Source organism: Hypanus sabinus, chromosome 1, assembly GCF_030144855.1.
Source record: "Hypanus sabinus isolate sHypSab1 chromosome 1, sHypSab1.hap1, whole genome shotgun sequence".
NCBI lineage: Eukaryota > Metazoa > Chordata > Chondrichthyes > Myliobatiformes > Dasyatidae > Hypanus > Hypanus sabinus.
In genome coordinates, this window is record NC_082706.1 from 146282274 (window position 1) to 146296544 (window position 14271).

The 14271-nt window shown below is 44.1% G+C and overlaps 1 protein-coding gene across 5 annotated transcripts in view; it reads left to right on the forward strand.

The window, feature by feature from the left end:
- LOC132398709 (potassium voltage-gated channel subfamily H member 2-like) overlaps positions 1-14271 on the forward strand; it is a 197862-nt gene that overhangs the window by 168049 nt on the left and 15542 nt on the right. For 4 of the 5 annotated variants that reach the window (XM_059978535.1, XM_059978525.1, XM_059978580.1 and 1 more), the window contains one exon: positions 13902-14100. The exons of the other annotated variant lie outside the window; for it this stretch is intronic. In XM_059978535.1, the coding sequence (XP_059834518.1) occupies positions 13902-14100 (199 nt within the window). The remainder of the gene's footprint in view (positions 1-13901; positions 14101-14271) is intronic. 5 annotated transcript variants of the gene reach the window in all.

The window sequence follows — 14271 nt, forward strand, 5'->3', positions numbered from 1 at the left end:
CTAGTCTCCTCATGAGGATGTGGGCAGATTCTGCTCTTGCCCTCATCTATAACTTTGTAGAGCATACCACAGTAGTGGGCCACATCCCAAATAATGATTTGGAGTATAGAAATGTTAAAAAGATCATAGAGACATGCTGTCATGACAACAACCTTTCCTCAATGTTAGCAAAACTAAAGAGCTAGTCATTGACTTCACAAAGAGCGGGCAGTGCACATGATCTTGTTTATATCAACAGTGTTGAGGTTGAGGGAGTTGAGAGATTCAAGGTCCTCAGTAAGAACATCACCAATCTAATGTTGAGTCCAACTGCATAGATGCTACAGCCAAGGAAGCTCACCAATGGCTCTACTTCCTCAGGAGGCAAAGGAAATTGGCTTGTTCCCTTTGATCCTCAGCAATTTTCTTCAATACACTATAGAAAGCATCCTATCTGGATGCATCACAGATTGGTATGGCAACACTTCTCCCTGTCTTGGTCAAGTAGCCAGCATAATGAAAGACTCCACTAATTATTGACATTCATCAGTGGAAACATCTCAATGGTGACCCTGTTGTGTTATCTCAGGATCTGATGTGTTTTAATAAGAACACCTTGATGATTTGGAACAATGAACTTAAAGCAGCACAGCACAGATACAAAATGATATCACATTAAACTAATCCCTTCTATCTGCACATGATCCACATCCCTCCAATCTTGCACAGTCATGTGTTTCCTAAAAGCCCATTAAATGCTTTTGTATTATTTGTATTCATCTGCACCCTGGCAGCACATTCCAAGCACCCATCACTCTCTGTGTAGAGAAAACTTGCCCCACAAATCTCCTTTGAATGTGCACTCACTCACCTTAAATATATGTCCTCTGGTATTAGGCATTTCATCCTGGAGTAAAGATTCTTACTGTCTCCCTTATCTACATCTTTCATAATCTTATAAACCTCTATCATGTGTCCACTGAACCACTGATATCCCAGAAAAAAACAACCCAACTTTGTTCAACTTCTCCTTATTGCTCATACTCTCGAATCCAGGCAGCATCCTGACTTCCATTGTCATGGATCAGAGATGACACCATCAAGGACCTCCACCATCCTTTTCTCACTGCTGCTATCAGGAAGAAGGTACAAGAGCCTCAGATCTCACATCAACAGGTTCAGGAACAGTTACTACCCCTCAACCATCAGGCTCTTGAATCAAATGGAGTAACTTCACTCACCCTGTTATTAAAATGTTCTCACAGCCAGTGGACTCACTTTCAAGGACTCTTCATCTCATGTTCTCAATGGTATTATTTATTTATTTAATCGATCAATCAATTAATCTTTCCTTTTGGATTTGCACAGCTTGTCTTTTGTAGACTGGTTTAATGCACAAGTTGGTCTGGTCTTTCATTGATTCTGTTATAATTATTATTCCATGGTTTTATTGAGTTGTCCATAAGGCCATAGATATCAGTGTTTTATATGGTGACGTACGTGTTCTTTGGTAATAAATTTACTTTGAACTTCAAAGACCAGCATGCTAAACACATTGTTCAGCAGCCTGTCTATTTGCATAGCCACTTTCAGCAAACTGTGCACTTGTAGCAGGTTCCTCTTTTCTACATCAGTGCCCTGCCATTCATTGTATAGGTCCTGCCTGGTTTGACTGTCTGAAATGCAGCACCTCAAGTAAATTGAAATCTTTTTACCATTCCTTACCCCATCGCTCTAAGTGATCAATATCTCTTTGTGATTCAATGTAAGCTTCTTTTACTATCAGCAAGAACCCTAATTTAGTACCACCAGCAAATGTGCTATTTGAGTCATGTATATGTACGTAAGTCATTTACATAAACACTAAATAATGGATATCCCAGTGCTGACCCCTGGAGTACTACACCAATCACAGGCCTCCAGTCAAAGAATTGAACTAAACCATCGCACTCTGCTTCCAAACTAATTCTGAATCCATCACGCTAGCTCCCCCGAATCCCATGCAACCTAACCTTCTTGATTGGCATGTCACGTAGTACCTTGTCAACGTCCATATGGGCACATTCACTGCCCTACATTCATCTATCCCCTTAGTTACCTCTGAAAACGCCAACAGACTTTTCGAAGTGTCTTCGCACACACAGAACCACGCTGACTATTCCTGATTAGGCCTTGACTATCCAAGTGATGATAGACTTGTCTCTTAGAACTCCCTCCAGTAACTTTGCTATAACTGAAGTCTGGCTCACTGGCCTGGAGTTCTGTCGCCTATCACTGTTACCCTTTTTGAACAATGGAACAGCATTAACTACCTCCAGTCTTCTAGAATGTCACCAGTGGATAAGGTGAATCAGCTATCTCTTACAATGGCCTCAATATTCTCTTCTCTGGCCTCCAACAAGGTACAAAGATGTAACTGATCAGGCCTTGTAGAATTGCCCAGCTTATTGCATTTCCAGACTGCAAATACCTCCTGCTTTGCAATATGCCTTTTATCTGTGTTTCATTGGCATCCATGATATCTCCCTAGTAAATATTGAGGAGAAATAGACACTAAAAATTCTCACCCATTTCCTGCAGCTCCTGATGGTTCAAATCCTTAGAAAGAAGTGACATAGGATCCGAAGATGTGGAATCCTTATGGGTAGAGTTAAGAAACTGCAAGGGTATAAAGATCCTGATGGGGGTTGGATACAGGCACCTGAACAGTAGCCAGTATGTGGAATATAAATTACAATGAGAGATAGAAAAGGCATGTAATAAGGGCATTGTTACCATGGTCATGGAGGATTTCAATATGCAGATAGATTCAGAAAATTATGTTGGTGCTGGAACCCAAGAAAGGAAATTTGTAGAATGCCTACAAGATGGCTTTTTAGAGCAGTTTGTAGTTGAGCCCACTAGGGGAAAAGGCAATTCCTGATTGGGCGTTGTGTAATAAACCAGATTTGATTAGGGAGAATAAGGTAAATGAACTCTTAGTAGGCAGTGATCATAACATAATAGAATTCACGCTGCAGTTTGAGAGGGAAAGGGACACTAGCAGGGATGACAGGAGTACAGCATTGGCTGGAGCTTCTGGGAGCATTTCAGATGGCAAGAATAGATTCATCCCAAAGAGATGTTCTACAGGGTGGATGAGGCAACAATGGCTGACAAGGGAAGTCAAAGACAGTGTAAAAGCAAAAGAATGAGCATATAACATAGCAAAAATTAGTGTGAAGTTAGAGGAATGGAAAGCTTTTAAAAACCAATAGAAGTCATACAATCATAGAAAAGTGTAACACAAAACAGGCCCTTCAGCCCATCTCATCCATGCTAAACCATTAAACTGCCTATTGTCATCAACTTGCACAAGGACCATAACACACCATTCCCCTATCATCCATGTACCTATCCAAACTTCTGTTAAACTTTGAAATGAAGCTCACGTGCACCACTTGTGCTGGCAGGTTGTACCACACTGTCACAACCCTTTGAGTAAAGAATTTCCCTCTCAAGTTCCCCTGAAGCTTTTCACTTTTCACCTTAATCCATGACTTCTAGTTGTAGTTGCACCCAGCCTCAGTGGAAAAAGCCTGCTTGCATTAACTCTATCTCCACCCCTCATAATTTTGTTTATCTCTTTCAAATCTTCTCAGTCTTCTTTGCTCCAAGGAATTGAGTCCAAACTTATTCAATTTTTCCATATAACTCTGGTCCTGGCAACATTCTGGTAAATTTTCTTTGTACTCTTTGGGATCCGAGTCCATAGAATGCTCAAAGCAGCTGTGCAGGTTGATTCTGTGATTAAGAAGGTGAATGGTGTATCGGCCTTCATCAGTTGTAGAATTGAATTTTGGAATCGCGAGGTAATGTTGCAGCTTTATAGGACCCTGGTCAGACCCCACTTGGAATACTGTGCTCAGTTCTGGTCACCTCACTAGAGGAAGGATGTGGGAGCCATTGAAAGGGTGCAGAGGAGATTTACAAGGATGTTGCCTGACGGAGGATGAGAGGTGACCTGATAGAGACGTATAAGATTATGAGAGGCATTGATTATGTGGATAGTCAGAGGCTTTTTCCCAGGGCTGAAATGGTTGCCACAAGTGGGCACAGTTTTAAGGTGCTGGGGAGTAGGTACAGAGGAGATGTCAGGGGTAAGTTTCTTATGCAGAAAGTGGTGAGCGCATGGAATGGGCTGCCAGCAACGGTGGTGGAGGTGGAAACAATAGGGTCTTTTAAGAGACTTTTGGATAGGTACATGGAGCTTAGAAAAATAGAGGCCTATGAGTAAGCCTAGTAATTTCTAAAGTAGGGACATGTTCGGTACAACTTTGTGGGCCAAAGGTCCTGTATTGTGCTATAGGTTTTCTATGTTTCTTTCAATCTTAATGTGACCAAAACTGCATACAATACTCAAAATAAGCCTCACCAATGTCTTGTAAATATCCAAAACCTACCCTGATTGGTCTTACTGAAGTGCAACAACTTGCATTTGCCTGCATTAAATTACATCTGCCATTTTTCAGTTCATTTTTCCATCTGGTCCAGATTCAGCTGCAAGATCTGATAGTCTTCCTTGCTGTCCACTACACCCCCAATCTTGGTGTTATCTGCAAATTTGCTGATCCAATTAACCGCATTATCATGCAGATCATTGATATAGATGGCAAACAGCAATGGACTCAGCACTGACTCTTGCAGTACTCCACTTGTTACAGCCTCCTGTCAGAGAGGGGATCTGATTGAAACATATAAGATTATTAAGGGATTGGACACACTGGAGACAGGAAGCATGTTCCTGCTGATGGGTGAGTCCAGAACAAGAGGCCACAGTTTAAGAATAAGGGGTAGGCCATTTAGAACAGAGATGCGGAAAAACTTTTTCACTCAGAGAGTGGTGGATATGTGGAATGCTCTGCCCCAGAAGGCACTGGAGGCCAAGTCTCTGGATGCATTCAAGAGAGAGTTAGATAGAGCTCTTATAGATAGCAGGGTCAAGAGATATGGGGAGAGGGCAGGAACGGGGTACTGATAGTGTATGATCAGCCATGATCACAGTGAATGGCGGTGCTGGCTAGAAGGGCTGAATGGCCTACTCCTGCACCTACTGTCTATTGTCTACTACCACCACCCTTTGCCTTCTCCCACAAATCTAATGTCTTATCCAATTTACGACCCCATCTTGAATACCGAGTGACTGAACTTCCTTGACCAATCTCCCATGCAGGATCTTTTCAAGTGCCTTGCGAATATCTGTATAGACAATATCTATTGCCCTGTCTTCATCAGCTTTCCAGGTAACTTCCTTGAAAATCTTGATATGATTTGTTAGACAGGATCTACTGTGTACAAAGCGTTGCTGACTATCCCTAATCAGTCCATGTCTATCAAATCCTCAAAGATCCATACTTCTGTAGACCTTTCAATAATATATAGAATACATGTCCCACCTTCCTTGGAATCGTGCACAATGATCCAAAATTCTGAAGCCCACTCTCTTACACCAACTCTTTCAATGTTTAATTTTGTTAAACATGCGAATCTTCCTATTTCTGGCCACACTAGCACATGGTACATGTAGCAATCCTGATATCACAACCTGGGGGTCTTTCCCTTTAACTTAGCACCTAACTCCCTGAACTGTGGAACGTAGCTTTAAAAAACCATACTGTAAGCAGAGAAAAGATGAAATATGAAGGCAAGGTAGTCAATAATATAAAAGTGGATCACAAAAGCTTTTACAGATCCATAAAAATTAAAAGATGCGAGTGAGGATATTGTACTGGAAAATGACACTGGAGAGGTAGTAATGGGGGATAAGGTAATGCCAGACCACTATAATAATTATTTTGCATGAGTCTTCATGGTGGAAGACACTAGCAGTTTGCCAGCAATTCGAGAGTGTCGGTGGGGGTGGGGGGTGGGAGAAGTCAGAGGAGTTGCTGTTACTGAGGAGAAGGTGCTCAGGAAATTTAAAGGTCGGAGATAGATAAATCACCTAACCAGATGGAATATACCCTTGGAGTCAGGAAAATGTTGCTGAGGAAATTGTGGAGGCATTAGTAATAATCTTTCAAGAACAACTAGATTCTGGAATGGTTCCCGAAGATTGAAAAATTGCAAATGTCATTCCATTCTTTAAGAAGGCAGGGGCTGAAGAAAGGAAATTATAGGCCAATTAGTCTTCAGTGGTTGGGAAGATGTTGGAGTCAATTACAAAGGATGAGGTTTTGGGGTACTTGGAGACACATGATAAAATAGGTCAAAGTCAGCATCGGGGAAAATCTTGCCTGAGAAATCTGTTGGAATTCTTTGAGGAAATAATAGGCGGGATAGACAAAGGAGAGTGAGTGGATATTGCTTACTTTGAATTTCAAAGACCTTTGACAAGTACTGCACGTGTTAACAAGATAAGGACCCCAGGAAAGGTATTAACATGGATAGAAGATTGGCTGACTGGCAGGAGGGAAAGGGGGTCCATTCTGGCTAACAGTTACAAGTGATATTCTGCAGGGGTCGGTATTGGGACTGATTCTTATCACATTATAAGGATTTGAATGATGGAATTGACAGCTTTATGGCCAAGTTTGCAGAAGGTATGGAGATAGCTGGAGGGACAGGTCGTGTTGTGGATGCTGGGAGTCTGCGGGAGGAATTGGACAGATTGGGAGAGTGGGCAAAGAAGTGGAATATAGTGCAGGGAAGTCATGCGCTTTGGTAGAAGGAATATCAATTGCTCAGAGGACAGGAAATGTATGTTCCTGTTAGAAGGAAGGGCATGGATGGAAACATTAGAGAACCTTGGATGTCCAGAGGGATAATGAATTTATTCAAGAAGAAAAAGGAAAAGAATGTAAAGCTTTGGAAATTAGGGTAAAAGGAAGCACATGTGGATTATAAAGAAGCCAAAAAAAAAGTGGGGAATCAGGAAAGCATAGAGGGACCATGAAAATTCTTTGACAAGTGGGATAAAGGTGACTCCCAAGGCATTCTATACAAGAGCAAGAGGGTAACTAGGGAGTGGGTAGGAGAATTCAAGGATGAAGAGGGGAACAGTTGCTTGAATGTGAGTGAGGGACTCAATGAATACTTTGCTTTAGTACTTATGATAGAAAAGGATATGGAGGACCAGGAGATCAGTGCTGAGTGTGTAAATACTTTAGGGTGTTTAGAGGTCAAGAAGGAGGAAGGGTTGGGTCTCCTAATGAGTATTAAGGTTGATGTCCCCAGGGACTGATGGATTTACCCCAGGTTATTGAAGGAGGCAAGAGACGAGATGGCTGTGGATATTGTCAATATGGATTTTAGTAAGAAGCTCGACAAAATCCCTCATGGGAGGCTAATCCCGAAGATTAAGATGAATGGAATCCATGGTGAACTGGCTGTTTGGATTCACAACTGGCTTGCATGTAGATAACAGAGGTGTTGGTTGAAGAGACTGATTCAAGCTGGATGTCTGTATTTAGTGGTTTTCTACATGGATCTGTGCTGAGACCTCTACTGTTTGTGACATATATAAATACCGTGGATGAAAATGTAGATGAGTAGTTTGTAAGTTTGCAGTTGATATCAAGATTGGTGGAATTGTGGATAGTGTAGAAGACAGGGAAAGGAATACAATGTGATTTAGATCTGTTGCAAATATAGGCAGAGAAATGGCGAATGAAATTTAACCCCAATAAATATGAGGTGTTGCACCTCAGTAGGACGAACTGGAAGGAGAAAGTATACTGTTAAGGGCAAGATCCTTAACAATTTTGCTGAGCAGAGAGACCTTGGGCTTGAAGTTCTTAGCTCCATGAAAGTGGCTACACAGGTCGATAGGGTGGTTAAGATGGCTTATGGAACGCTTGCTTTTAATAGTTGTGGCATTGAGTTCAAATGTGAAGAGGTTATGTTGCAACTTTATAAAACTCTGGTTAGGTCACACCTGGAGTATGGCATACAGTTCTGGTTGCTCCACTATAAGAAGGATGTTGAGACATTGGAGAAGATGCAGAAGAGGTTTACTAGGATGCTGCCTGGTTTAGAGTTCATGTGCTATCATGAGAGGCTTGATAAACTTGGGTTGTTTTCTTTGGAGCAGTGGAGACTGAGAGGAGAACTGATAGATGGTCGAAAGGATTATGAGAGGCATGGATAAAGTAGACAGGGAGTGTATTTTCCCAGGGTAGAAATGCCTATTACCAGAGATTGAAGGTGAGAGGGGGATGTGAGGCGTAAGTTTTTTACTCAGAGTATTACATGTCTGGAATGGTGGTAGGATCCAAAACATTAGAGGCCTTTAAGAGATCTTAAAGATTGGCACATGGATGCAAGGAAGATGGAGGGATATGGACATTATATAGGCAGGAGGGATTAGTTTTTGGGGGTTCTTCATTTACTTTTTGAAGCTTCAGCATGACATTGTGGGCTGAAGGGCCAGGTCCTGTGCTGTATTGTTTTATGTTCTAAGTTTAAATAACGTAGCCAGTGTTGTCTGGTTTAATACAGGCCCAATTAATACAACTCCATTATTTTACACTGCACCACTTGAGCATCAGCCTGGTGCTGTGGCCCAGCAGTCTGTGCTCCATCGACAGTGCTGTTTGTTTGCAAAGCTGGCCTTTTGATTATTGCTTGCCATTTACATTAACAACTGAAAACTGGCTTCCAATTATGACAAGAAGCTGAACAAAGAATATAGGTTAGAAGTTTAACTTACTCAGAAACAACTCTTTGATCTCTATGTGTCAGCTGCTTTGTTAGGAAGCTGACCCTTTCAAAAAGGCCCCCCACCAGCCTTGGAAATTGAATATCCGTCACACTGTTCCTTTGCCTCAGTTGCAGAGTCAGTCCTTTGACCCCAGCGAGATCCTGCATAATGCCCTCAAAGTTGGCTCTGGTCCAGTTTAGGGCTTCAACCTGTGGACCTGATTTATCTTTCTCCATAACTATATTCAAACTCATAGACACAAAGTTCTCTCCAACTGTCTCTTCAGGTACCTGACCCGCCTCCTCTGCTAAGAGTGATCCAGTAATGCTCCTTTCTTAGGAGGTGCCCCTATTGTTTGGAAATCCTTCTGTTCTCACAGCACGTGCAATTTCTTGACACATCTGCTCCACAAGTTCCTGCTGACTATTGGAGTTCTATAATTTTGCCCTACTGAGGTGACCCTTCATATTTATAATTCTGCACAAATGCTGTCCTGAGATGAAACCGAGAGAGTGTACCCTCCTAAGGACTGACTCTCACTGGGGCAAAACTGGTCTTTCTCTCACTCATATATGCACACAGATTCTCACTGGGGGACTGGGCCCCTCACCTGAGGAGAATGGGTCACTCTCTCTCACACACACACACACTCACGTAGGATGGGGGGAATGGGCTTCTCACCCTCTCACACGCACTCTCACTGACGGCTGTGCACCACACACAGTCTCTCAGATGGTCTGTCCCAGGGAGAGTTCTGTCCTCCCTTTCTCCCCTTCCCCATCACATAGCACATTGTTGTGGGGACACTATTTTGACCACGTACCCATCTTCACCCCGGGAACACTGTGAGACCTGTCCCCATCACCCCAGAATACGTACAGGTTGCTTGCTGAGGACTGACCATAAGTTGCTGCGCTCAGTCTGTTCGGAGCCACTCACTGGCCTGTCCTGCCTGGTACAGAGCGGGTCCAAAGTGCACGGGCCGGCTCATACCTGAAACTTGTTTTCCTCTGCCTTGTTGTCGAGTGTTGGGGGTGAATGACCACGGGAGTGGAGACCTGTCCCTGAGGAGGATGTTGTAATTGGGGATGGGCCTGATGAGTAAGCCTCCAACAGTTCTCCCGCACACCCCCAACCCATACAGTCTCCCACCCTCCTCTCACAGATCTCTCACCCACTCCCTTGGATCTTCACACTTTCCCTACCAGCCTCACATAACAACTTCCTCATCATCCAGGGAAGTGAATCACAGAGAGAAAGTGGCCACACCGGCAGCACAGGTGGGGAGATCTGACGCAGAAAGGGGTGCTGACACTGACCGCTATCACACTGCAGCTCAGGCAAGAGGAGTCAGTAAAGAATCTGAAGCCCCAGGGAGATGGGGGGGCTGGGGGTCTCTTTGACAGCAGAGTCAGAGGGAACAATGAGGACATGACACCAGCAGATGTCAGGCAAGGTCTGGCACTTCTGTTCCAACTCTAAAGGTCTTGCTCCTTCTGCTCTGGGACTGCGTCGGGTTCTCTCGGACGTGAAGGGCCCACGTTGGCCAACCCTGACCAGCATCCTGAGGTATTAGCAGCTAGAACTGTGGCAACAGTGAGGATTATACCTCGGACTGATATCCTCAGTGTGACAGGCTTATTGTCTCTCCCGCAGAATGATGGCTCTCCCCTTTGGAGTGTCTAATCTCTCCTCCAGAGTGATGATGACCCTTGCGCCTCATAGGACCTTTCTCCAACATCTTCAGTTTCTGGGTTGGACCAACCTCCTACCTGCTGCCGGACATCTGCACCCGACCAGTGGTCACTCCTCATTCCGGCCCCCAGTCAGTGTCCACTCCCAACCAGACCTAATGGACTAACATCAACCGCAGGCTCCAGCTCCTCCAGGGAATGATTCCTTGCCCCATTCTGACTTCTGAACCCTCAGCCAAGATTATTCTTAAGACTGGTGACTCAAGGTTGTATCCTCAGCCTCCTACTCTAGTCTCTTTACACTCATAACTGCAAGGCCAGGTTCTACTCTAACTGCATCTGCAAGTTTGTAGATGAAATTACCAATCCAACATGTAGTTGCTACAGGGAAGAAAGCTCACCAATGCCTCCACTTCCTCAGGAAATTAAAGGAATTCAGTAGTCCATCTTGATTCTCGTCAATTTTTATCAAAGCACCTTAGGGAGCATCCTGTCTGGATGGATCATGGCTTGTTATGGCAACTTCTGGGCACGTCATTACAAGAACGTGCAGAGAGTTGTCGACATAGCAAGTCATAGAAACCGGCCTCGCCTCCATGGACTCTGTCTACACCTCGCTGCCTCAACAAAGCAGACAGCACAATCAGAGTCCCCACCGACACCAGACATTCTACTTTCTCCTCACTCCCACTGGGCAGAAGATACAAAAGCCTGAATATACATTACCTCTTCTCTAGGTCTGACCTACAGCCCCATGTCGATTGGCTGCTCTCAGGGCTCACCGACAGCTACAGAGTCACTCATTCAAGTGGGTCACTCTGCAAAGTTCTGGTGTGGGACCTCCCAACCACCACTGAGGGTACTGGATTGGTGTGAATGTTGGGGAATGTCAGTCTCATTCTCCCTGTAACTGTGTGAGTTTCCACCAGGTGTTCCAGCTTTCTCTCATATCCCAGAGACATGTGGGCTGGTGTATTTGTTGTCTGCTATGATTTACCCCTCGGGTGGAATCTGGGGGAGCGAGGGAAAAGGTCTGTACATTTGTCTGTTAGGTCTGAACTGAGATTGTGAATGAGGGCCTCAGTGTGTACTTGGCAGTGGTATTCACCACTGGGTAAGAGTAAGATGAGGTACGGGGACGTTGATATTCTAGGCATGTTAATGATCAGGAGGAGGAGTCGTACACTGTTCTGGAAAACATTATGGTGAATAACTCCAGAACCTGAAGAGATTTATTCCAAGATACTGAGGGACAGGATTAGTTTAGAAAAGCAGGTGTTGATGAGTCAGCAAGGCCAGACAGAGAACAGGGAGGTGTGCTGGAACTGTGTACAATACCACAGCTAGAGCATTTGGGACAATTCTGGTCTCCACATTCCTGAAGAGATACAATTGCACTAGAGACGGTGCAGAGGGGATTTACAGGATGCTGCAGGACTGGAAAACTGTAGATGATGAGGCTTTGGCAAGGCTGAGATGTATAAAATGATGAGGTGGGTGAGATGGAGTCAATTTGAAGGATCTCTTTCACTCAGCAAAGGTCACAGTCCAGGGAAATAAGCTTGGGAGAAGGATCAGAGGGGAAAGTGGGATAAAATGGTTGTCTTTGTATGAGAAGATGCATAAAACCTGATGAACATCTAGTCATAGAGTTACACAGCACAGAAAGAAGCTCCTTGGCCCAACTGGTTCATGCCAACCAATGCTAAGGCAAGCCAGTCCCATTTGCCTTGTTTGGTCCATAACTTTCTAACTCTTTCCCATTTGTGTACCTGTCCAGCCGTCTTTTCAAAGCTGTTATTGTACCTGCCTCAACCACTTCCTCTGGCAGTTTATTCTGCATACACCATCCTTTATGCTTAAGTAAAATAGGCTGCCTCAACTTCATGTTAAATCTCTCCCTTCTCACCTTAAACTTATGAATGACCTCTAGTTCTTGAGTTGCCTACCCTGGGAAAAGAAATCTGTGCATTCACCCTATCTATGCCTTTCATGATTTTATACACCTCCACAAGATCACCTCTAGCTCTCCTGTGCTCCATTAATTAAAGACCCAACCCATTCAACCTCTCCCTAAAACTCAGTCCTAACTGACAGCATCCTTGTAGACCCTCCTTGCAAGCTTTCCAGGTTTATGACATCTTTCCTACAGTAGGGGGGAATGAAATTGAATATAGCATTCCAAATTTGGCCTCACCAACATTTTAGATAATGGCAACAAAACATGCAATGATTATACTCAATACTGTGACTGATGAGGGCCAGCGAGCCAAAAGAATTCTTCATCATCCTTTCATGAAACCACATACTAGTACTCCAAGGTCCTTCTATTCTACAACACTCCCTAGGGAATTGCCGTATTCTCATTTGTCTCCTTAAAATGTAAGACGTTGCTGTGATCTGAATTCAACTCTATTTGCTATCTGCAGCCCACTGACCTAGCTGATCAAGATCCACCTGTAATTTGTGATAAACTGCTTCATTGTTGAAGACACCAGTTATCTCAGTATCATTTCCAAACTTGCCAACCATGCCCTATATATTCTTCCAAATTGTTGCTATAGAAACAAGCAACAATGGACCAACAGCACTCCTGGGAACAACACTAATTACAGGCCTCTAGTCCAAGAACCAACCTTCCACTATCATCATCTGCTCCCCACCATCAAGTCAACCATGTATCCAGTTAGCCAACTCTTCCAGAGTTGCATGAGATCAAACTTTTCACAGCAGCCTACCATGTAGAAACTTATCAAAGGCCTTACTGAAGTTCATATAGACCATATCTACTGCCCTACCCTGAAATTTCAAAGTTCAAATAAATTTGCTATTGAAGTATAGATATGTTATCATATACTATCTTGAGATTCATTTTCTTGCAAGAATTTGCAGGAAAAAAGATATACAATAACATTTTAAATTGTAACATTTAAGGGAAGTTTGGATAAGTACATGGATGAGAGACATATGGAGGGCTATAGTCCGAGTACAAGTAAATGTGACTGGCAGAAAACCAGAACAACAGGGACTAGATGGGCTGAACAGCCTGTTTCTGTGCTGTGGTGCTCAATGATTTTATGTACTGGGTCCCTTCACCCACTCTGAAGGAAACTCTCCTCCATCCCTCCGGGCATGACTTCCCCTTCACAAACCCATTTCTTCCTATCCTTTTTCTCTCCATTCCTCTGGTGTGACACCCCCTTCACAAACACATCTCTTCCTTACCTTTTTCCATGCATCCCTCCCTTATACATTGATTGTGATATTTCCAGCAATGGATGTGGGAGAGAATAGCCAGTAATTACATGCTGTTGTTGAATCCTGGTGCCATGTGGAGAGCTTGCAGGATTCTTTCAATGATCATTGGGGTTGTTTGGAAGATTTAACCAATACATCCACTCCCTCTGTACTTTTTCACTTGGCCCAGTGGGGTGCAGGTACCTGGTCTGGGGACTCCCACAACTCCAGGGATTGTGACAGGGCCGTTAGATGGGGTTACACCCTTCAGCCCATCTCTGCTGTCCTGACCCCTGCTCTCTGTGTTCCAGGGCGATGCAGGGCAGAATTTGGGCCCTTTCTGTGATGGAGATCCATGGGGGAGCAACAAGTTGGATGGGTGTGGCCCCCATCCCATGCAGCATGAAGGGACAGGAGGCTGGGCACAGACTGATCAAGACTCAGGACACCCTGGACGTCGGCAATCAATGCCCGAGCAGCAGGCAGTCCCCTGGAATGTTCTGGAGCCCCGTAGGTTTACCTCCAACCCCGGCAGCTAATGGGATGTGGATGGGGAGAAGGGGGTGGCCAGTGATGGGTGATGTCTATTGGCAGATGAGTGTTCCAGGGAATTCCAACTGAGATGACAGTAGAAAAGATTGTGTGGTAAATTAACAACTTGCTGGCCTCTCATCTGAAGGC